We start from the raw sequence: 24,443 nt of genomic DNA on the forward strand, positions 1-24,443 counted from the left end.
CAGTTCAGTACAGCTCCCTTGTTTCAAAAAGCACCTGTGAGGATCCCCTGTGGTAGCACCTCCTGGCAGAGACCTCCGTGCCTGCTGGGCTGGGGCAGGAGGGCAGGGCAGACCTCACCCACCCGAGTCCCTGCCTTCCCCCTGTGCTCCATCCATCCCAGCTGGGAGGTGCAGCTGGGGCTCTGTGGGGCTGCACTCCTGGGAAAGCACACTGGAGCCTCTGGCTGAGAGCGTGGGTCTGAGGAGGTGGACGGGAAGTGGAACCACGGATGGATGATTCCTCCTGCAGAGGGAGAGGGAGGAAAGCCAAGTCTGTGTGGCTGGGCAGGGGGGGTGTCCAGGAGGGGCTGTGCTGGTGGAGGACAAGGACCCAGGACTGCCTCACACAGGGCAAGGAGGGTTTCCAGAGGTGAAGCCACCATTTATCCTGGGCAAGGAGAACCTGGGAGTGCCCCAAGGAAGGAAAATGAGTCTGCAGGAAGGATATCTCACATTTAAATCACCCGTGAGTCATCCAGCACCTGGGGCTGATACCAGGGGATGCCACAGCTGGCTCTGGCTGAGCTGGGTGAGCTTGGTGGGTGTTGGGAGAGGCTGTGGTCCTCATGGATGTTGCCAGGCATCTCCCTGCATCTCAGCAGAGAGGTGGTGGAGGCCCCACCTCTGGAAGCATTCAAGCTGAGGCTGGATGGGGCTGTGAGCAACCTGGAGTAGTGGGAGATGTCTCTGCTCTTGAAAAGTTCCTTTCAACTCAAACCAGTCTATGACCGGGATTTTCGATTAAATGAACTTTAAAAGGTCCCTTCCAAGCCAAACTCTTCTGTGACTCTGTGGTGAGAAGTCCTGCCCCAGCTGCAGGTCTGCCTTGGGGCCCTTTAGTCCCTCAATGTCACATCTTTCCCTGCCCTTGGGGACGATCCTTGCTCAGCACACAGCCGTGCTGTGCTCAGAGCCTGCTCATCCCCTGTGTCTCTGCCCCACTGGGGTTTAGCTGCCTGCAGCAGGTGGCTGGAAGGGCTGGATGACCCCAGAGAGGCAAAATAAACCTCACTGTGCCCTGCCTCAGTGTCCTCATGGGGAAAAGTTCTTCCCTGTGTCCTGTAGTATTAGACAAATATTCCCCAGCTCAAAACTGCTCTGGCCATATCCTGTCACTTCCCTTCATGTCAATCCATCTCCTTCCTCCACAGGTGTCCCCTCCAAGCTCAGGGGGGACCTTGTGGCTCTGCACAGCTCCTGCCAGGAGGGGACAGCCGGGGGGTCGGGCTGGGAACAGGGAACAGGGACAGGAGGAGAGGGAACGGCCTCAGGGGAGCCTCGGGGTGGGCACTGGGGACATTCCTCATGGGAAGGGCAGGAGTGGAGTGCCCATCCCTGGAGGGATTTCAAAGCTGTGTTGGTGTGGCACTCAGGGACATGGGCAGTGCTGGGGAATGGGGGGAATGGTGGGACTCAGTGGTCTTTTCCAATTTAGAGGGCTTTTCCAATTTAAATTACTCTGTGACTCACTTTTTCTCTTTCTATGCAAATCCATCTGGAAAGCAGTTTGCATGAAAGATTCAGTATGAGCAGTTGTGCTGTGGCTCTGATTTATAGAATCCAAGTGGCAAAGCCTGTGTGTGATACCTGTCCCCACGAGGGCTCTGGCAGAGTTATTGCAGCACTCCCCCTCTGCTGATGACATATGGCTCTGAGGGCTGCTTTGACACACAAGAGCAGGCAGCTGGGCTTTGAGGGGAGAGGAATGGGACAGATTTCTTGGTGCTTCTTCCAAAAGGAGGATCAAATTGCTCATCTTTCAAACACCTCCAAGCTCAGGCATCTCTTTGTTACCCCCAAGGGGTGGCAGTGCACTTTGGCATGGGAGTTTAAACACCTCCAGATGCTAACGGGCTGTGAGTTAAGGCTTGAGAAACCGGAGGGTTTTCCCTCCTCACCTCCTGTCACTTGTGCAGTCAAAAAGAAGGCCAGGCACACAGTTTGGGTTAGACCCCACCTGCAGTGCTGCTGCCCATGCTGCTCAGGGGGCTCAGCTCTCCTCTGCCTCCAGGGACCTGGGCCGCCCGTGGCTGCAAGCCGGGAGGAGTGGGAGCACCCAAGGAAGAGTTCAGCTCCAGACAGTCAGCAAGGAGGAGCTCGGGGAGCCCTGCGTGATCTGAGGTCTCTGGAGCCTCAGAGCTGAACTGGACCCAGCAAGTGTTCAGGACAGGTCCTGAGAGAGCTCCGGGGTGCCTTAAGAGGTGCTGAATTGAACTCCTTCTCTGTAAAATAATCAGGCTTTGCTTCGAGCTTTGCATCAAATGAGGCTGGCTGGTGCCTCCTGGGAAATCCCATCCTCCTCGATTAATCAGAGCAAAAGAAATACAGGGCAGCCACAGCCTCGTGGGAAGGGAGCCTTCACTTGGAACATGGCTGTGAATTCTTGTTTTGAGCAAACAGCGTGTCTGGGCCACCACTCTGCAGAGTTCATGTGGTCCCGTCCGTGAGAATTTTACATAAACAGTCAAATCAATCATAAAGGGGTCGGAATTTCTCCATTCATCTTCTTTTACTGTTGCAGTCTTTATTGAACGCTTTGCTCTCTTTTTTTCCTTCCTGCTGCCCAAACTGGACCCCCCTAAGTGTCACCTCCACCTTATTTAACTGCTGCAGCCTTTATTGAACACTCCGTTTTATTTTTTTCCTCCTGCTGCTCTAATTGGATCCCCCAAAGGCATCACCTCCACCGTGATTACAACTCAAATGTCTTTCTGTGCCTTTCTCAGTCTAGACAAGGTGTCCCTGCCCGTGGCAGGGGTGTAAGGGGATGAGCTGTAAGGTCCCTTCAGACCAAACCGCCCCACGGTTCCATGGCTGTGTGCTGTGTCCCCATAGCTGCTGTCTGGGATCTGCACTCCCGCTCCAAAGTGCTGGCTGTAGAGGCAATGATTTGTCTTGCAGCCAACCCACCCCCCTTCCTCAAGGCTGCTCCAGTAAGGAAATGCAGGAGGAAGCTCACAGCTCCCCAGTCACCTGTGTCTGGCTCTGGATAAACAGCTCTTGGAGTCAGAGTACCTGTTTCCCCTGGTGCTGTCGCTTCCCTGCGTGTGCAGAGCGATAAGCTGCCCGTGCCAGCCTGCCCAGGGAGCTCAGCTCTCCTGCCTCAGTCCTGCAGCCTGCAGGAAGGCAGCAGCTGGCTCCTGCACAGCTTTGATGTTGGTGTGAGCAGCACGGGCACCTTAAAGAGCTGTCGCAGGGCTGGAGGTGACAGAAGCCCCTGGAATCTTCTGCAAGGAGGGCTGCAGGTGAGGCCATCGTGTTAGTGCCTGTGAGTGGAGAGGAGAGCAGACCTGCATGCTGAATTCCCAGGGCTTGGGAAGAACCAGAGGTGTTTGAGCTGTTTGTGTGAGCCCGGCCAAGGCTGAGCATGCTGAAGCGTTCCCTGCCTGCCGAGGAGCTCGCTCCTCCCTGCAAGGTTAGCTGATCTGACACGAGTCACAGCAATTTCACGGCACATTCTTCCCCCCTTCCAAGACATTTGTCTTGTTTCTTCCTCTTGGTGAGAGATCATAACCCAGCGAGGCTGCTTGGGAGACAAACTGCTCACCTTGGGCTGTGTCACAGCCCTGGGGGAGCACAGAGCTTTCCTGCAGTGTGGGAAAAGTGCTCAGGGGTGGTGGTGCTCAGAGCCCGGGAAAACCTTCAAGGTTACGTGACAGAGGTGTCTCCACAAGGAGCTGGAATGAGGAGGAGCTCGAGCTGTGTGTGAGGAATGTAATAGCTTCAGAACAGACAATGCTGTGGCTCTGACACCTCCTCCTGAGCGCCCCAAATTTGGGCAAGACTGTGGGCTCGCACCTTTTGTCTGCTGCCTGGCAGGGAATTGCTGCAGGAGAACTGAAATGGTTGCACTCTGTGATCTCAGAGGTATTTTCTAACCTAAAAGATTCTATGGTTCTCTTAATAAAAGCTTCGAAGGGAGAAGAGCCAGTTTCCCCTTAGCGGGCCGATGGGTTCACTGGAGGATTTGTCAGGCTTTGGAGAATTAGCAAACCTTAAACCAAAAGTGCTGCCCTGTGGCATCCCCAAAAGTGCCTGGGTGCCCCATTCCCTGGGAATATGCTGGTTTTCCCTACCCAGAGAGAAATCTTGTCTCCTTTTTGCAATCACTTGTAATGCTGAAAGGAAATGTCCTGAGATGAGAAACCCCCTGTAGGACGGAGCTTTACAGGCTCTCCTGCTGTTTTGGGAACTCTGCTGAACTTGCACTACAGGAGTTCTCTGTCGGGGCCAGAGGTTTTGGGAAGGACACAGTGGAGAAGGCTCTGAGCAGATTCTGCTCTGGAGGTGGGACGTGGAAGAGAAGAGGCTTCTGAGGTGTCAGACGGGAGATGCAGGTGGAGCTTCCCATGGTAACGGAATTCAGGAGCTGGGAGGAGGAGTGTGCAGGGCTGGGAAGGTCTGAGAGCCATTCTGGATCCAGGGAAGCCCTGGGGGCTGGATTTTCCTTCTGTGGGAGGTGATGTGATTCCCTGCAGGTGAAGTGACAGCTCTGGGAGTCTCTGTCAGTGTGGAGTGTGGACACATCCCGGGAAAGGCAGTGGCAGAGTTACCTCCTCCTGGGACTAGTGCAGGGAAATTTCTCTCCCTCTCCTGGTATTGCTTCGTGCCTCCTCCCAACGGAGCAGCCAGGGCAGCCCTTAATGTGTGCTGGAAAGCCTGTTAGTAATTAAGCACCTGACTCCAGGGGTCCAGATCTCTAATTGAGTTCATTAGATGCTATTGCATTACCAGTAAGTTTTGATCATAATGGAAGGGCTGGAGCAAAAAATGAACTAACAAACAGGAATTTAAAAAAAAACCCAAATAGCAAGAAGAAATCCAGTGAACTCCCCCAGAAGTGTTTAATCTGCAGGGTGAGTCTGTCCCATGGGATGAGGAATTGCAGCATCTGTCTCTGAGTCTCTCAGGTTTTGGACAATGATGCAAATTCACTGCATCCACGTGTAAAATCAGGATATTTTTAAAACAGGGGAATTCTTGTGAGGCAGAACCAGGAGTGTTTGACCCAGGATATTTGCGTTTGTGGTCAGCAGCAAACTCCAAGCTGGGACCAGGAGCAATGTGACTTTGAGCAGCACCTGCCTGAGCACAGAGCCCACTGAGCTCTTCCTCTGTGCTCAGGCAGGACCAAAGTCAAGAGAAGTGCTCTGAGAACCAGGGGGAGCAGGGATCCTGCCTTGCACTGGGACTGGGTGTGCTCTGCTGAGGGCTGCTCAGCCACACAGGGGGAGCAGCCACGGAGCAGGACACGGAGCAGCCTCTGGCAGAAGGGCAAGCTGGAAAACAGAAGCTCATTTCCCAGAAAAATATTGGGCTTTTGGTACAGCTTGACTTGGGAACAACAATGACAGATCAGGAACAGTAAAATTTGAAATAAAAGATAGCAAGTGGAAAATAAAATGCTTATTAAGTATAATTCCAGGGGAAGAAAAATGAGGACTAAAATGAAGCCGCAGATGTTTCTCTTCTGTTTTATCTGCTTTTATTAAGACAACAGAAAATGGTCTTCCCAGAGGGACCTCGGACAGGAAGAGAAATGGAATCTGTCTCTCACTTGTCCCCTGCCCACACACCAGACAGGGATGGTCCCAGAGGCTGGAGGAAATGGGTTTCCTCCCACCTGGTTTTCACTTGGTCTTCTGAGCTTCTCCTTTCAGTTGAGAGACGTTGGCAGGCCTGGAGGGACACTTCTCCTCCCTGCAGATTGGTGTTATGAAGTCAGTCCCAGTGACACTTTTGGCTCTTTTCTTGATCTGTGAGATGAACCCAGCTGAAGCCACCAAGTTCTCATGCCCTCCAGGGAGCAGCTGATGCTGGAGGGAGAAGTCAAGAACCCATCATTTCAATCTACACAACTGAAACAATGAAAGATAAAGAAAATTAGATTAAAACATTATTTAGCATTTTGTTTTTCTACTTGCAAAGCCCAGATTTCCCCAGGGAACATATTTTTCCATGGTTAAAAGAGAAAGAAAGAAAGAAATCCAATTAGAAATTTCTGTTTCACAGACCTGATGGCTCTAGTCCTAATGGTGGTGGGAACTACGTGGAGTTGGTGACTTCTGGTGGTCACAGAGGCCACCCAGAGCCCAGGAGCATTTGGAGCCATGGGAGTTTGCTTGTCCCACCTGTCAAATCCCTGAAGAGGTTTTGGCCATGGCCAACCAGTCCTGTCCTGGGCACTGCTCCCAAGCCAAGGACCATTCCCAGCTGGCGTGCGAGGGCTTGCTCTGCTTTGCAGGGGAGGGGAGTTTACAGCCTGGCTGGGGCAGTTCTGGGCTCTTGGGACCTTGACTTTCCTGGATTCAGGAGCAAGGCAGGGCACTGAGACCTCCCTTCCCCTCCCTGCCCGTTCCCCAGGCAGCTCCCAGGCACTGCTGGACAAACGCCTTTCAGTTTGGTCTCCTCCAGCCCTGCGTGCCTTCCCTTCCTGCTGCCTCCAGCCCCCAGGGCAGAGCGCTGGCCGTGACAGGAGCTGGCAGGACACAGATGGTGGCCCTGGCTGATGGATGTACGGGGAGCAGACCAATCTGCCCAGGGGTGGAGGTGTGAGCAAACCCAGAGCTCCTGGAGCCAGCCCCAGGCCAGGCCGGTGCCTGCGAGGCCACCAGGAGCTCCCTGCAGAGCTCCGTGAGCTCTGCCCTGCCCTCTCCAGCAGGAAAAGCCTTGCTTGGCTTGCACTGCCCTGAGCACGGCCTCAAAGAGCAAGAGAAGGCACGGGAGAGATGCCTGGGGTGCCTGGTTTATGCACAGCTGACGAGGGAAGAAAGACACAGCAGAGAACATGATCACACTCTATAAATACCTTCAAGGTAACAGTGCCAGGGGAAGAAGAGGATTAGTCACACTCCTGTAAGACAGGGAGGGGAGGAGAGACAGCAACAGCGTGAAGCAGTGAAGGAAAAAGTTTTGAGTATTAGGAGTGAAATGTTTAGGCTATTTTTCTTTCTCATTTATAAAGAAAAAAGAAATTGCAGGGTCTCAGTTGGAGCTATCCTTGAGGCTTGATGAATTTCTTCAGGGGAGTTGTGAGTCACAGGCATGAGGAGTAACCAGTGCATGGTTGTGTAGGGTCTGCAGGCCCTGGGTGCACCCAGGAGTCAAACAAGGGGCCAGAGTGGCCTTTGAGTCAGCAAGTGTCACCAGGCAGAGGGTCACCCTGCTGCCTGCAGGGCCTCCAGGGCTGGCCACAGCTCCTTCCTTTTCCCCCAGTACATCCCAAATTCGTGTGGAAGGTCCCGTGGGAAGGTGGTGCTGCTCAGTCCCAGTGCCACTGGATGCTGGAGCTGGGTCGGGGCAAGCCCTGAGCTCTGCCTTGGCTCCTCCTCTGCACTAGAGCAGTGTGGAACCCCACACCAGTGTCCCCCTCTGCACCTCCCAGGACAGGAGAGCTCCTCCCTCACACCTGGCCCTGCTCTCCCTGGGATGGAGCTGGGCCAGGCAGGAGTTTGGAGGTCCCCTCCCTAGGGGTTGGCTCCAAGTCAAGCTTGGACAATCACTCCCATTGTCACCTTCCATTATGCTGGGACTCAAAAGTAAATGTTTTCCAAAAAATACAGGTTGCTGCCGCCAAGATTTTTCCCCCTCTCAAGTAAGGGCCAAGAACTCTGTCTTCTCATAACAAATCAGCTGGGCAAATATAAGTGTCCCTGGAGAAAACCCTCCAGGCTGGTAAGAATTAACACATTGATTCAACTAAAGGTAAACAATTGAATTGTGTTGTTCTTCCAACTGTTTTTCTGAGAAAATGAATCTTGTGTATGTCAGTCTGTCCCCCCCAGTAGTTTTTGGGCCAATCAGACAGAATCACAGATTCATGGAGTGGTTTGTGTTGTAAGGGTTCCAAAAGCTCATCTCCTTCCACTAGCCCAGATTGCTCCAAGCCCCATCCAACCTTGTTTGATAAGAAGTTTCAGAAGAAGTTCAGATCCCACAAGCTTTGGAAATGGGATTGAGCTCCTTGTGCTCCCTACAGTGGGAAAAGTTAGCTCAGAGCAGAAAAGGAATGTGTGGAAGGAGATGTAGAAATCCAGCTGCTTTCCTAGTGCTGCCTATTTTGTGCCAGGTTGCAGGCACACAGTTTGTGGTGATTGGGAGTGGGATGAGCCCCATCCCCAGTGGGTGCAGCTGTGAGGAGCAGGTGAGCAGCACTGACAGCAAAGGCACACGGAGTGCCCAGGTGTGCTGAGCAACCTCACAGGGCACAGGGGGCACACGGGTGCAGGGTGTGAACGGGAGGGGATAAAAGGCTGGGCTGGAGAACAGGAGGGGCAGATGTTTGCAGCCTTCTGAGGAGGTGTGGTGTTCCTGTGTGTGGGGTGAAGCTTTCTGAAATTGTGTGGTGATGCTCTGGGTATCATGGCTGTCTCAACTGCGACATGTGCTGCAACACCAGGTGAGTTTTTTTTCTTAGGAGAGTGGGTGGCTTGTTGCAGGAACTCCCCAGGTTGTATTTTCTTGCTGTGGTGTCACCTTGGACGTGTCAGGGGTGTGGGAGGGTGGCTCGGGGGCAGCAGGAGACTGCTGGTGAGGAGGGGAACTGGGGAAAGAACAGGCTCAGGTAGAAACTCCCAGGGTTTGAGTCCCTCCTGGTGACAGAGCCTGGGGAACAGGGAGCACCTGGCTGTAGCAAGGCTTTTGGTCAGCTCCAGCCCCAGGTCTGTGTGCCTCCCCGAGCTGCTGGCTCGGGGGGGACGCAGCTGTGTCCAGCCCACACTTTGTGGGTGGCAGAGGGCAGGGCCAGGGCAGGAGTGGTGAGGAACTGGCTCCAGCAGCTCCTGTGACCTTGCACAGGGAAGGGGCAGGGATTAGGTCAGAGGAACTGCCTGGTGCTTTCTCTGCCTCTGGGTGTTTGAGTGGTGTGCTCCCATCTGAACCTCACTGCCCCTTCCCTTCGTTCCTGGTCCTGCTGGCCCACAAATCCAGGCAGCAGAGCTTCTGATCTGCCCCTCTGTGTGTTATACAGAAATCACAGGGTGATAGATCACAAGGAAAAAAGGGTGAAAGAGAGGGAGGGAAAAAGATGTTCCTTCATGGTGCTTTTGTTTTCTAACAATGTTGACATTATGTGGAGTAACCGAGTAGAAAATCTGCCTATCGTTTGGGAGCTGGTGAGCAGGAAGATGTTATTATCCCAGCCTTTTATGCCTCTTTACCCTGTCTGGATCAGAGGAGATAAATGTGTAGATAGGAGCCTCAGCTCCTGTCTTTATTTAAGCTGTCAGGTACTGCTGTGTTATTTTATGATGATTGTTATAGAAAGCCTCCACAAAGAGATATATGTTTCTATATTCACCCTTGTTTCCTATTTTAATCTATAATTTAAAAACAAGAGATGTATTTCCCTTTATTATTTTTATTTGTAGCGTTAGTGTTTCTCATTCACTCTTATTTTTCAGATAAACATTCACAGTCACAAAGCACTTAAAATATGCACATAATCAATCTTCTCTGTTCTCTTTTGGGCTCCCTTTTGACTGTTATTGCAGTCGTACTTTAATTTACACATTAATGCCAAAGCATCTTTAGTGCAGAGCGCGTTCCCGGCGGGACACACGGACACGTGGCCATCACCTGAGCCACACCCACGCAGCTCAGGCCAGGCACACCTGCATGTGGAATGAGGCCAGAGCCACTTCTGTGGAGGTGACGCAGCCCACGGAGCTAGGAGCAGTTTGGAACAGGGTGCCCAGAGAAGCTGTGGCTGCCCCATCCCTAAAAATGTTCAAGGCCGGCTTGGACGGGGCTCTGACCAACCTGATTTTGTTGAAGATGTCCCTGCTCATCACAGGGGGGAGGACTAGATGACCTTTGAAGGTCCCTCCAACTCAGACCATTCAATAATTCTGTGTTTCTCTCGCCCCAGAGGCAGACATGCTGCCCAGGCTGGTTTTATGTGGGCATGCAGCTAAAACCCCAGAGCCTCAGCAGCACGGGGCTGAGCTCAGCCTCCAAAGAAACGCTTCCCTCCAGGAGCTGGCCATTTCCCTCTCACTGCTCCTCAGCCCCGCGTTTCTCACTCACTGCTCCTCAGCCCCGTGTTTCCCTCTCACTGCTCCTCAGCCCCGCGTTTCCCTCTCACTGCTCCTCAGCCCCACATTTCTCACTGCTCCTCAGCCCCACATTTCCCTCTCACTGCTCCTCAGCCCCGCGTTTCTCACTCGCTGCTCCTCATCCCCACATTTCCCTCTCACTGCTCCTCAGCCCTACATTTCTCACTGCTCCTCAGCCCCACGTTTCTCTCTCACTGCTCCTCAGCCCCACGTTTCTCTCTCACTGCTCCTCAGCCCCACATTTCTTTCTCACTGCTCCTCAGCCCCACATTTCTTTCTCACTGCTCCTCAGCCCCACATTTCTTTCTCACTGCTCCTCAGCCCTACATTTCTCACTCGCTGCTCCTCAGCCCCACGTTTCTCTCTCACTGCTCCTCAGCCCCACATTTCTTTCTCACTGCTCCTCAGCCCCACATTTCTTTCTCACTGCTCCTCAGCCCTACATTTCTCACTCGCTGCTCCTCAGCCCTACATTTCTCACTCGCTGCTCCTCAGCCCTACATTTCTCACTCGCTGCTCCTCAGCCCCACATTTCTCACTCACTGCTCCTCAGCCCCACGTTTCTCTCTCACTGCTCCTCAGCCCCACGTTTCTCTCTCACTGCTCCTCAGCCCCACATTTCTCTCTCACTGCTCCTCAGCCCCACATTTCTCACTCACTGCTCCTCAGCCCCATATTTCTCGCTGCTCCTCAGCCCCACTCTGAGGCCGAGTTGCAATGGGACAGCAGCCAGCAAATGTGAGCAGGAAATACAAGGGGCATGGAGCTTTGCTGGTACATCCATGTTCACCCTCCTGCTTCTTCACAAGCATGGACAGGGACTTTCTCTTCCTTTTTTCTGGGTGAATTTCTAGTGTTTTTTTCTGTTCACACCCCAGGTAGCCAAAGGCTGTGTGCTGGTGAAAGGGGTTTTGCTGGAAAAGCAAGTGATTGGCATATCAAAGGAGAGAATGACAGATTGACAGACTGGTTTGGGTTGGAAGGGACCTGAAAGCCCATCCAGAGCCAACCCTGCCATGGCAGAGACACCTCCCACTGCCCCAGGCTGCTCCAAGCCCTGTCCAGCCTGGCCTTGGGCACTGCCAGGGATCCAGGGGCAGCCACAGCTGCTCTGGGCACCCTGTGCCAGGGCCTCACACCCTCCCAGGGAACAATTCCTTGCCTTGTATAATACCTTCCAGAATATTGAGGTATTTTCATTGTATCAGGACACTGAGCTTCCCATGGGTTCCTGGGAGAGCTGGGTACCAGAGAAGGAGGTGAATCTGTGGGCCTGAACCAGATATCTACTGTACATCTAGATTTTGGGTGAGTTCGCTTGAGCTGAGCTCATCTCCATGATTCCTCTGGTTCTTGTTGTCTCCAAGTCCTGTGGCCTTCCCTGCTTAAAACATCCCTGTATTCTGCAGCCATGGGCTCCAGAAAGCACCACAGGAATGACCATGGCTGAAGCCAGCGCAGGGCTCGTGAGCTGGTGGTCTCCTGGGTTAAACAAAGGTTGTTGAAACCATCTCATCCCACTTCTTCCTCTGCAAATATGTCTTTCATCTTCTGTAGATACTTAGAATCCTTTGTCTTTTGGGAGAAAGTATCTGCCTTCTGTTTTGGTTTTATTTTTGGATTTAAAATTATGTCATGATATCGCCTTTACAGAGCTAAAAATGTTTCACAGGCAGAAACACGGCAGCCTGTCCATCCCTGGGATGGACATGAGGAGGGGCTGTGTTTCTGACCCCTGTCCCAGGTCCATCCCTGGCAGGGGCTGTGACTGACCCCTGTCCCAGGTCCATCCCTGGCAGGGGCTGGGACTGACCCCTGTCCCAGGTCCCAGTGACCACGTGCTGTGCAAACGTCCTCCCGGGGAGCCTGGTAACGACAGCTGCTTGAACAATTTCCAAGCAGGAACTTGGCACCACTTCAGGTTTAAAATACAGACAATTAGTAGAAGTGGTTTCAGTCTCGATTATTTCCCTCTTATGGCAGAGAAAGCATCTGTGGAAAGCTGGACAGTTTCTTTCCAAGAGTGTTGCAATCATGTCCAAGGGGAGCAGGAGGGAATCCCAGAACTGGCTCAACATCTCCTATTCCTTCACATCTGAACCCTGTGCCAGGCCATACCCACCTCTGTCCAACATTTTCTCAAGTCCTGGGTCTAGAAACTGTAATAGGAGTTACAGGGGTTGCCAGCAACATTTTTGCTCTGTTTAGTTTAAATGCAGTCACTAACATCCAAATCAAAGGAGCTACATTTTTTAGAAAAAAAATTAGGAAGACTGAACAGCTATAGAAAAGATTCCTTCTGCTCCCAGGCTGAAACTTCCAAGAGGAAAAATCACATGAGGAGAACCCTGGTGCACACAGAGTCTAACACAGACATGTCTCTGTTCCAGAGGGGATTTTTCCCTGGGGTAAGCTGATATTTCTGTGTTGGCACTCGGCTCGTGCCCTGCTGTCAGGTCACAGGGCTGCAGGATGTTTCCCCACATCCATCACTTCTTTCAGGGGCAGTGGGAGGGTCCTTGGAGGTGTTCAGGAATCTGGATCCATGGGGGGGCTGAGGGCACAGAGCTGCTGTCCCCACAGCCCTCAAAGCAAGGAGCGAGTTTCTCTGCATCACAGGAGAGCAGAGCTGCAGAGCTCAGCCCTGTCGTCTCCCTGCCAGTCCTTAGCTGACCTTTAAACTGGAAAGGTGCACAGAGCACCTTTTCCAGCACGCTTCCCAAGACTCAGGAAAAGTCTGTGCAAACTCTAGACGTGTGCTCCCTGCATCCCTGACTGTGGTGCTGCTCCCTGGGATGTGAGCCCCCAGGCTGGCACACCTGAGCTCTGTTTCTCCAAGGACAAGCTGCAGGGCAGGCTCCAGCAGAGGCTGAGGCATTTCCTTCCCCAGGGAGCTGCTCAGCAGTCAGGTCTGCAGTGTTCTGCAGGAGGTCCCTGTCTGAGGTGCCCTGCTGCAGTCCTGGGCCCCCCAGCCCAGCGATGTCCCTGCCTCCCAGAGGGGTCCGTGTGGGGCACAGCACAGGCAGTGGGTGTGAAGGACTGGAGTGGTCTTAGCCCTGCCAATGGCCTGAACCTCTGAGCAATGACACTTACCCACTTATCACTTATTTTGTCTTCCTACATGGGCAAGGAAAGTGCAGATCTTCTGGCTTCATGTAGGAAATTAATCCAAAGCTTGTGTGAGGGAATGACCCCTCTTGTCCCACTGCATAGCCTTGTCCTTCTCCACCCCTGGCCACTTTTCCTGGCAGTTTGTGACAGCCAAATCCTACCCATGGCTGTGCCACAGGCCCTGAAAACCCGCCCATCTCCCCAAAGCCTGCCCCACCAAACCTCAGAGATCTGGTCTAGTCAGAAGGTTTGCAGGGAAAATGAGGGTTTTTTCCTTCCTGGCTGGCTTCCATCAGCAGCAGCTCCCACTCTCCAAGGCACATCTCAATTAATTAATACAGTCAAACCTTATTAGAGACAATCGTTGGGCAGAAATTATCCAGTCCAGAGGTCTCTTTGCTTTTCTCCTTGTTACTTCTCACTGCTGCTTTCCTCCCTAGTACCTTTCTCTCCAGTGAATCCTCTCCCGCAAAGCCTGCTGGAAGTGGAGTGGGAACTTCCTAGAGTGGAGAAGAGGCTCAGCCCTCCTCCCAGCCCAAAGCCCAGCTGCAGTCGGGGATCCTGAGTGGATCCAGCCCAGCTGGACACATGACATGCCATCACCCACGGCTGGGCAGCAGCAGGTTGTGGCTCTCAGGTGCCAGCACTTTTGTGTCACCTCAAATGTGGCGTCGTGGCAAGAGCAGCAAGTTGCTTTTCTGAGAAAAGTGAGAGATGACCCCCAAGGCCTCTGTGATGGGTGGCACTGGGAATGCTGAAAATCCTCCAGGCAGGCTGAGGTTTGACTTGAGAGACTCTGAGGAGCCAAGGAAGGAAGGACAAAACCCAGACCCAGCACACTGAAAACCAAAGCACACATCAGCAAAAAGAAACAGGATTTGATTTTGTGTCAGCAGCCCCAGCAGCTGCAGAGTCCCTCAGCTTTTGTTGTGACACTGAAATACCAAAGTGCAGCAGGCCAGGGCATGGTCTGCAGGGCAGGATGGGATGGGGGGAGGAAGGTCCAGGACAGGGCCACGAAGGTGGAGGCAGCAAGAGCCCCTGCCACCCTCCCTGGTGAGAGATGCTGCTGCCCTGGAGCCTGTGCTGGGGCTGGGCTTTGCTCTGCAGGAGGACCTGGGGTGCCCCAGCTCCAGGAATGTCCCCAGCCCTCAGCCCCTGCCCTACCAGGCTATGACCCAGGGCTGTGGGACACCGGGCACAGAGCTGGCGGCTGCCCCCTGCCCAGCCTGGGACAGGGGATGCAGGTGGCTCAGAGGGATGGAGGCCATGCTCAGCAGGGAGCAGCCGTGTCCCAGAGCAGGCAGGTTCTCTGAAAGCAGTGCAGGCACAGCAGGAGCAGAGGCTGCTTTGTGTCTGTGGGTAAATGAGAGGCATTTTCCAGCGCTGTCAGGGCAGAGCTGACAGCCTCAAATTATTGTTATTATTTTCTTTTAACAGCAATGCAAATATGTCAGCCTTGCTAGGTGGCTTCATTAAGTACCCAGCACATCACTCAGAGCCTCACAATTCTTGTCAAGTAGCAACATCCCCATCCCATGTCCATTGCAGAGTCTGAATTCCTCTCACTCTGTCTCGTGATGACAAGCAGGTTCAGATAGGATTAAAAAAATATCCAAAAGATAATAACAGTTGTTTTTCTTCCTTACAGCTGCTAAATAGCAGAGAAAATACGTGGCAGGGTCAGTGCAGCTCACAGCCAGGTAACTCAGTGCTCGGTCGTTGTGATACGGGTGAAGAATTAGAGATTTAATGGATTTGGGCTGAAACATGGGGCAATGCCTCGTCCCCTCTGTGTGCAGGAAGGACAAATTCCTCTTTTCCATTTTGCTTCTAGATTGAACAGGAGGGAACAAGAACAGTGCTGCAGGACCAGTATTAAAGCTGATCAAACTGAGACAAAAATAAATTGACTAACAACAGAAAAATCCTTTTATTACATAAAGGTCTTGATTAGTCTGTTTATTTTCACAAATACATTGAACTGTTCTTTAACCCCCAGTACATGACATTCCATTTCCTAGGAATTTTGCCCACCTTCTCCCCCAGGTATCAAACAAGGGATGTCCATTGCTTTGCCATGTCAGAGACCACCGTGGTCAGAGACCCCACAGGTCTCACCCATGTTTGCTGCACCATTTGGGCTGCCCCAGCACCTCAGAACATTCCCTCTCCTCGAGTCTACCTCGACCCTTTCAAGGTCTGTCCAGGATGGTTTTCCTCTTCCACTGCAGCTCCCTCCTGTGTCTTGTAAGAAGCTCCTTCTCCTCTCAGGCTCATCCCACTGAGAACTCCTTCAGAGCCCCCAAAACATGGGACAACTCAGTAAAATTCCTGAATAAGTGAAGCTTGGAGAGGTGCTTTCTACATCTCTGAGTATGGGGACCTCAACTGAGAGATTTTGGAGCATAGAAGAAAACACAGTTAAACTCAGGGTGTTTTAAGAAAGACAAGTCATGACCAGTCACCCTGGCCCTGCTGCATTTCAAGATCAGTCACAAGAATGTGTTCAGTATTTGAGCAGAAGGGACAGCACATGGATTGGCACAGAGGGGGGATTGCTCCAGATGTGTGTGGAGAAGTCGGTGCTGGCTGATGCGCTGGGAGAGGCAGATTCAAATGTATTTTAGCAGCACTATGTCTTAAATGCCTGAGCCTTGACCTCCAGCTGTACAAAAAAAAATTAGGTATTTCAGGCTCCAAAGTCTTTTAGACACTTTATTTTAATGAAGGATAAGTACTCCAAAAATTACAGACTGAACTGGAAAAAGAAATGAAAGAATCTGGAGGCGCTAATTAAACCAACACAGGCACTGTTCTGTCACTCACACAGCCATGAAAGCTGTGGGGAGCTCAGACCAAGCTTTGCATTTGATGATGCAGTAATATTTGATAGCTGACTGAACTTTGGCTGGGCTGGTTTGTTATCAGCCTCTGCAGGCCCACACCTGGTTTCTGGGGGTTTCTGTGCCCCCCTGCTCTCAGGGCTGCAGGTCACTGCTGGTGGCCCTTGTCACATCAAAGCTGCTGTGGCACAGAGCAGGGCTCAGGGCTCTGAGAGCAAAGGCACCTCTGCAGAGCCGGCAGTGAAATTCTGAGTGCACCAGTGGGGAGCAGGGCACTGTCCACGGGATAACAGCCTGCCAGCCTTTGGAAAGGAGGGCTGGGAGCTGCAAAACCCTCTGTGGGTGCAAAAGCAAGCAGAAGTCAGGGAGGAAGAAAGACCAATCTCCTAAGGTTAAATTCTTCCAGCTTGAGCAACATTCAATGCATACAATGTCAGCACCTCAGGGGGTGTTGTAAAAAAGATGGGGACAGACTTCTTTACAAGGGCCTGTAGTGACAGAAAAAGGAGAATGGTTTTAAATTGAGAAAGCATAGATTCAGACTGGCTGTAAGGAAGAAATGTTTTACAATGAGATTGTGAGGCCCTGGCACAGGTGCCCAGAGCAGCTGGGGCTGCCCCTGGATCCCTGGCAGTGCCCAGGGCCAGGCTGGACACTGGGGATGGTGGAAGGTGCCCCTGCCATGGCAGGGGGGGAGTGGTGACCTTTAAATGTCCCCTTCAAGCCAGACCTTTCTGTGGTTCTGTGACATCCACTGGCTTGCAGCAAGCATTGGGAGAGCAAACCCCTGGGGAAAGTAGCCCTCAGCCGGGCTGGGAGAGGAGAGTGACTAGATCCTGGGGGCTGCCCCGAGCTCAGGGTGCCTGGAGCCATCAGAGTGCTCCCTGATCCCCAGGAGTTTACACAGGGGTGTCCCAGAACCATGGAATGCTGTTTGCCTGCCTTTGCAGCCTGAGGACTGGGCTTTGACAGGAGGAGAAATGGCACTGGGAGGGCTTAGCCGTGCTCCCAGCAGTGCTGACACTGCTGGGGGACAGGCACAGGAGGCTTCAGTGTCCTCTGCTCTGCTGCTGTGCTTTGCTTGGCAATTGTCCACACCTCAACACACCCTGGGCTCTTTACTCATTGTCTTTGCTTTTCACAACAAAACATTGCTCATTTCCAGAATTAGCCAGCTGTGTGCTTCTCCTCACCCCCCACCCCGATGATCTGCATGCGAATTGTCAGCATCAAATCTGACCAAGTCATAAATCCACCTTTGAAACACGCGTTCCTTCTCACCAAAGCCTCCATGGCAGAGGAGACCTTGTGCATCCCAGCCTCCCCTGGCACGAGCCCCATCTGTGGATTTAGCACCTCTGTCTCCTCAGCACCCCAGCCTGGAGGCCTTGGCTGTGTGGGTCTTCTTTGCTCTCTAGACCTCAATATGCAAATGGATTATTCTTTGGGTTTGGAGCGGTTTGCGGTGTTCTTTGTGTGACCCCAAAACACTTTGCTGGAGCAATGCTCCAGGCACAGCTCCGTGCAGGCTGCTGCTGAGAGGGTTTTATCTGCTCTGCAAGCAGAGGTGGGAGCTCTGCTGTGCAGAGATGGGAGCTCTGGAGAGCCCGAGTGCTGCGTGTGCAGCCTGGGCTCCAGCAGTGTCTGAGATGTTCCAGGGCTGCAGCAGGAGCAGCCCTTCATCGTGGGAGGGTCGGGCTGGGCAGAGGAGCAAATGAGTTGAAAACAAGGATTTTTAGCTCAGCAACTAAACTAAAATGAAAATCCATCTCAAGCTCATAGTTAATGAGCAAAAATGGGCTGTGCAGGCTGCAGTGGCTCTGCCACCCTTTTCTTAGTGTCTGGGAAAGCACTCCCCCTCAACTAAAAAAATGAACTCCTCACATTCCTTTAAGAGCAAGTAAATGCTGGGGAGAAGCTGCTGCTTGCAAGGTCCTACCTGGGGGTCCTGTCAGGGATTTTTAGTGCAGGTTTCTCAGCATCCCAAGACTAGAAACTTGATAAACTTGGAAAGGAAAAGGAAGATGTGTGCACCCCAGCAAAAGGACCCCCTGTTCAGTGCTGCAGTCCCCGTGCAGGGGGGCCTGGGGCAGGGGGAGTCCTGTTCTTTGGGATTTCTGACCCTGCTGGGGGCAGTGCAGAGGGGCTGCCCTGGGGGAAGGACTCTCACAGTCACAGACATGACACTGACAGGGGTCTCTGAATCCGGGGTCTGCTTCTCCAGGTTGTTTTCTTGTCCCTTTGTCCCCATGGGAAGCGACTCCTCTCAAATCCAAACACAAGCACCTAAAAAGCCATTATGTATTTTACATATTTGCAATGGGTTTCCTCATACTTTCACTCTCATTTTCACTCTTTTTCCCTTCAAAGGTCTGACCTTAAGGCAGAGAGAGTGATTCTGAAAATTTTACTTATGGCTGCAGTTGTCCTGTGGCTCAGGGCTGTTGTTACATGGCCACTCCAAATATCTTTTGATACTTTCCCTTCTAACTTCATTTTTTCCTATCCAAGAAAAGATCCAGGAACCAAAGCCAAGTAGTAAAATCATCCAACTCTATTTCCCCCACATACCCCCTTCCATTCCTCTTGTTTGCACAGGACAAGTCTGTTGGCATCACAAAAGGTTATTTCTCTTTTTTTGCAGCCTTTCCATAATTTTTTTTTTTTTTAATTTAAAATCTTTTAAGGAGGCTTTTACACTCTGCACTACACAGCCTTTTTTGCCCATGGTATCAAGCACCCATCTGTATCGTATTTTTAGTGTTTAAAACATCAGGAGAACTTTTCTTCTCCTGAGCAACCTTTCAGTAGGGACAGCCCTGGGATGGATGATTTTTTTCTCTATATTTTGCCTCTACCCAGGAAGAAGGTTTACAGGCTGGTAAGTGACTTTTTTGGGTTCTGGGTGTCATAGGACAGACAGAGGAGCCCCAGGGGAAACCCTGCTGCAGCAGCAGCACTGGCAGGCACCCAGGGAGGAAGCTCCCTGATGGGAATTTCAACATTAAATATCTGTCAGAAGTAAAGCTGAAGAGATGGAACGCCCCTCCTGTGTCTCTGCTCTGTGCAGACCCTCCCTGTCACTCCAGGAAGGATCATTTTCTGCACGTTCTGAGGTTCACAGGAGTGGTTCCAAGGTTCTGGAGTGATTCAAGGGGCAGATGTCAGGTACAGAACCCGTGGAGCTCCTCACAGCAGGACACCGTGGCTGTTCACATGGGAGAAACTGGACATGTTCCCCCAAGAGAAACCTTTGAGGGTCACTGATCTGCACAGAAACCTCTTTTTGCTCAGGGAGGGTGTCCTGTCCCTAGCAGTGTCCCAGGCCAGGCTGGACAGGGCTTGGAGCCACCTGGTCCAGTGGAAGGCGTCCCTGCCATGGCAGGGGGACTGGACTGGAAGACCTTTAAAAGCCCCTTCCAACCCAAATAATTCTGTGGCTCCACATCCACGGGGTGGGAAGAGCTGGAGCTGGAAAGGTACCAGGGGCAGCACCATGTGCTGGGCCCACCCTCACCATCCTCAGGACCTCCCCTGGGTGAGCACAGCCCTGCTCCCGAGGGGAGCTCAGCCGGGCAGGAGGGGCTTGGAGCAGCAGCCTGGGCTCTGCCAGGGTCCTGCAGGCTCCTCCAGCCCCGGGGGAGGAAGGGAAAACAGACAGAGATGGGCACAGCAGAGGTGCCCAGCTAGGACCCGCTCATGAGGTAACAGAACACGGGAGATGGAGAGGGAGAGCAGGAGGAGAAGGTGCTCTGGAAAGTAACTGTGCACAAACAAATAAATAAAGTTAATTTGTGAGTGTGGAGTTTGGGCTGGCACAAAGAGCAGCAGAGCAGGACCCGTGAATGCTTGGCAAGGGTAGGAGGAAGGAGTGCTTGTGTCCTGGGATTAATTTAAATCACAGAAATGTGATCCCAAGCAAATGAGCTGATTTCCAATGCCCGGGGCAAAAGGAAGGGGAAAAAAACTACACAAACCAAATTAAAGAGAATGGCAGTGATATAAAAACAAACATGGGCGTATCCACACCCAGCCCCCAGATTCCCAGCGAAGTTCTTAGTTTTGCATCCCCGTGTTTATGAGGGATCTCTGCTGATTCAGGTGTGCTGGAGTTCTGGCTCGACAATTTTAAGTGGCCAGCATTCCTTTAAAAGATAATTGGTGCCTGCAAAAGCTTTTCTTCCTCTTATCCACCTTCCCACCAGAATAAAAGATTTCCCCACATAGTAATTGGCCAAAATGGAAATTGCCCACATTTTTCCCTAAGGTTTGCACAGCCAAGCATATGTGGTGTGGTCTCAGCTGGGAAGTTCGATTTTATTCTGCCATTCAGCCCAGGTGCTCAATAAAAAATGCAAGAGCGACAACAACAACAAAAAAATCAAAAATCAAAGGGCAAAGGAAGGGAATATTGCTGCCAGCTAAACAGCTCCTTTTAATCTGGGCTCCGTCCTCCTGCTTTTGAGGGGAATGGTGTTGCTATTAAAGTCAGATGAGAGGGAGAGATGGGATCCCAGGTGAGCGGAGCTGGAGTGGTTTTGGGAGATAAGATTTGATGTTGAGAGGCAGAGCTGGAGCTTTGTTGTTGCAGAAGGAAGGCTGTGAGTGCTTGGGAGGCTGGGGGGGCACCAGGGATGTTTGACTTGGCTGGGGGTCAGTGCAGGGCAGTGGGGGCTGGGTCTGTGTGGGTGTGCAAGGGCAGACCCAGCTGGGAAAGGAAACGGCTCCTGGTGGTGATTGGGTCTGGAAGCTTCCACCCCTTGTTGGAAAGAGCTGGGAGCTCCTACTGATACAGCCCTGCCTTCCTGAAGGGACCCAGAGGCACCTCTGGATGGGAATGTGGGGGCTGCCAGAGCCTGCACTGCTGCAGGGGGAGCTGGGGCAGCTCCAGAGACTGTCCTGCTCCTGCATCCCCCAGGTGGCACTGAGCTCCACCCTCCCATCCCAAACTGCTCCTGCAAGTCCCTTCCTGTCTGTGGCACTGGGGTTCCCCCCTCCTGGTCCCTGGTGGTGGCTGGAAGGACCTTCTGCTGCTGCTGAAAGTGCTCGAGGACTTTTGGCCAAGGATGTTTTGGAGGAGGGTTGGAGATCCCGAGTGCAGTGCAAGTCCAGTTTTTCCAGACAGAGGAGCCCAGGTGGAATCCCTGGACACCAAATACCCAGCTCCATTTGGACAGGTGCTCGCTCGCCCTTTTGATGCCTTGGTTTTGGAGGAGCATGGACAGGGTTTGGCACCTCTGACAGGCAGACCACTGTCATGCCAGAGCAGCAGGCCCAAAGCAGAGGCAGAATGGATCCAAGGCTCAGCTGGACTTCTCAGGTCAGGAGTGAATACAAACTGGAACCACAGGACTGCTGGGGAAGCTGAGACTGTCTCTTCTCTGCCACAGATTTTTTGTGTTCCCTGGGGAATCCTCTCCACCCTGCCAGGCCCATGCCTGCCTTGTCTCTTTGTATGAAAAACCCACAGGGATGGATGGATGGGTGGATGGATGGGTGGATGGATGGATGGATGGATGGATGGATGGATGGATGGATGGATGGATGCTGTGTTTATTATTTTGAAAAGGCTCTAGAGTACAATAACTGCCCTCAATGCAAGATATTCTGATTTTTAGCACTGAAATGGAGCAGAAGTTCAGTAGTAATCTCAACTTGATGAGAACTAGGTGTTTTCCCGTGTTCCAAAATGTCTATTTTTTTTTTTTTTTTTTTTTTTTTTTGTCCCATGGTCCTTATGTCTACTGGGAAAAGAGGGGAATGAAAAGGGGAAGATTTTCTTGCTCTGTGAAATTGTAGTAGTCTGTGCAGTACTCTGCTAAGGAAGAAAGGGTGAAAGCATCAGTCAGACATGGGTTTTACGAAGTCCAGCTGAATTTGACACTGAGCCTGCTGTTGCAGTCCCAGCTGAAAGACCCAGCAGGGTCAAGTTTGTGTCTCTTGCCGCTCACCCCAAATGCAGCCTCAGAAACGCAGTGCTTTGGGTAATGGTTTGAGTTTGCCCATGTATCCCCACTAGAACCTCTCAGAGAGCTGCTCCAGCTGCCTGTTGGGCAAAGAAAAGGACCCATGTGTGTGTCCTGGCAGGAGGGGATGGAGGGCTCGTGCAGGGGCTCAGCATCAGGTACAGCACACTGCTGCTGCCCGTCCCCAGCTCTGTCCTGGGCCGTGCTGCTCTGAATTGCTGCAGGATGGGCACCAGAGACGTCCCATCATCACCTGCTGTGGGCTGGGATCCCTTTATTGGGTTCCCAGAAAAGGCACACGCAGCCCTCCCAGACTCTATGGCAAGAATTGGGTGGGGCTGGTTTGGAGCTGAGAACTGTGTCTGGGGATCCCCACATCCCAACACCAGCTTCCCAATTATCCTTTTTTGTTCAGATCAGGGCTTTCTGTTTGGTTTTGAAAACCTTCATAGCAGGGGCCATCTCTCTGTGGTGTGGGACAGGCTGCCCAGAGCAGCTGTGGCTGCCCCTGGACCCCCGGAGCTGTCCCAGGCCAGGCTGGACACTGGGGCTTGGTTTGGTGGAAGGTCCCTGCCCGTGGCAGAGAGTGGAACTGGGTGATATTTAAGGTGTCATTAAGGATGATATTTAAGGAATCATTCCATGATTCCATGCTTTAAAGAGAGGTGGTGATGTGGAGGGGAACTTCACTCAGTCCCAGAATGAGCTAATAGAGAAGGGAAGTGACTTGTCCAGGGCTGTGCCACCAGCTTCTTTCAGGAGTGGGAACAGCCCCGAGGATTCCTGGTTGTGTTTGATGCTTATTAAGAGGCTTTTCAATGACAAACTCAACCTCAGTCCTCACTATCTTGATGAGCTTTTTTGTGTGTTAACCAGCTGCCAAACACTTGCTCAGGAAAGTGTCTCTGAGCTTAACAGGGTGAGAAAACAGCCACACACTTCCACAAAAAGGCAGGGACTGAGCTCCCGCAGCAGACACTGGTGTGAGACAGTGAGAGCCCTCCAGATACTGAGTGTGTAACATCCAGACATCCTCCTGCATCCATAAAATTGGGGTCAATAACACCATTATTGATGCTAACTATGGCAGCCCCATTTCCCAGAGTGTCAGCTGTAATAAAACAGCTCCCCAAATGTCAGGCTGAGCATAAAGGGTATTAGAAGCCTAATGGAGCACATTCATACTTCTAATTGAGAGTAAAATATCATCAAACAACCGAGTACTTTGACAGGGTTGTTTAATAATTAGGCCAGGATGCGAGAGAGAGAGTTCAGCTTGCTGCTGAAAATGAGGCAGGGCTTATGATGAGGGGAATAAAGACAGTCTTTTACAAAAGCAATTTGAGAGGAAATGTTGCTGAAGAGTGCTGTAAAAAATGTCATGGATATGGTCTCAGCCTGCATAGTCCTGGGGAGGGAGAGTCCAGTGCACAGACTGCCCAGGGAGGTGAGTGCCAGAACTAGATGCTGGTGAATAAGCTACGTTTAAAGAGCAACTTTGTCATGTTTGCTTTCATTTGGATTTTTACATCAAAGATCTCATTTATCCTCTCCTCCAAGCAAAGGCTACAAGAGGCAGAGCCGCCCTTCTACCTGAGCAATAAAAAAACTCCGGAGGCTTTGAGCTAAAAACATGAAACACCATCTTTGTGACCCTGCTTTGACTTTGACAGTCTCTGGAGATCCTCCCTGTCCCTTGGTGACTGAACTTCTCCAAGTGACAACATCCCTCCTGGAGCTACATTCTATGTGGCAGGGAAATGTTTGGCACTGCAGAGATGAGAAGTTTTCCTTGTCCTACATATGGACACAGCACTTTGAGCACCTCCTCTAGCAGCAGCTGCTGCCTCCAGGGGCTGCACCCCACACCAGCTCCATCAGCACCCCCCCGGTGGGCAGAGTTTGGCCACACCTGGCCCAGAGGGTCTGCGGGGACAGGGGGGGTTGTGAACACACACAGGGAGTGAGAGAGGCACTGCTGTGACAGAGCCTGTGACAGAGGCTGTGACACAGACAGGAGATGGTTGAGAAGAGCAGAGTGGTTTTAGCGTGCAAGTTTCCTGCCAGCACAGTGCTGGATGGATTTTAGGGTGCAAGTTTCCTGCCAGCACAGTGCTGGATGGATTTTAGGGTGCAAGTTTCCTGCCAGCACAGTGCTGGATGGATTTTAGGGTGCAAGTTTCCTGCCAGCACAGTGCTGGATGGATTTCAGGAGAGGAGGACAAAGGGATGGAGCACTGGTCCCATAGGAAAAAGCTGAGAGACCTGGGGGTGTTCAGTCTGGAGAAGAGAAGGATTGGGGGGTAGCTTTAAATGCCTTCCTGTGCCCAAAGGGACTGAAAGAAGATGGGGACAAGTGTTTTAGCTGGACCTGCTGCAATAGTATGAGGGGTGATGGTTTTAAAATAGAAGAGGGTGTTTTAGAT

General features: G+C 52.1%; 1 protein-coding gene across 4 annotated transcripts in view; it reads left to right on the forward strand.

The window, feature by feature from the left end:
• LOC128806944 (GDNF family receptor alpha-4) overlaps positions 1 to 24,443 on the forward strand; it is a 70,727-nt gene that overhangs the window by 4,601 nt on the left and 41,683 nt on the right. Inside the window, exon 1 of one of the 4 annotated variants that reach the window (XM_053976846.1) lies at positions 6,762 to 6,854. The exons of the other annotated variants lie outside the window; for them this stretch is intronic. Coding sequence (XP_053832821.1) covers positions 6,827 to 6,854 — 28 coding nt within the window. The 5' untranslated portion in view covers positions 6,762 to 6,826. Of the gene's footprint in view, positions 1 to 6,761; positions 6,855 to 24,443 lie in introns of those variants that run through there. 4 annotated transcript variants of the gene reach the window in all.

Source organism: Vidua macroura, chromosome 4 (assembly GCF_024509145.1).
Source record: "Vidua macroura isolate BioBank_ID:100142 chromosome 4, ASM2450914v1, whole genome shotgun sequence".
Lineage (NCBI taxonomy): Eukaryota > Metazoa > Chordata > Aves > Passeriformes > Viduidae > Vidua > Vidua macroura.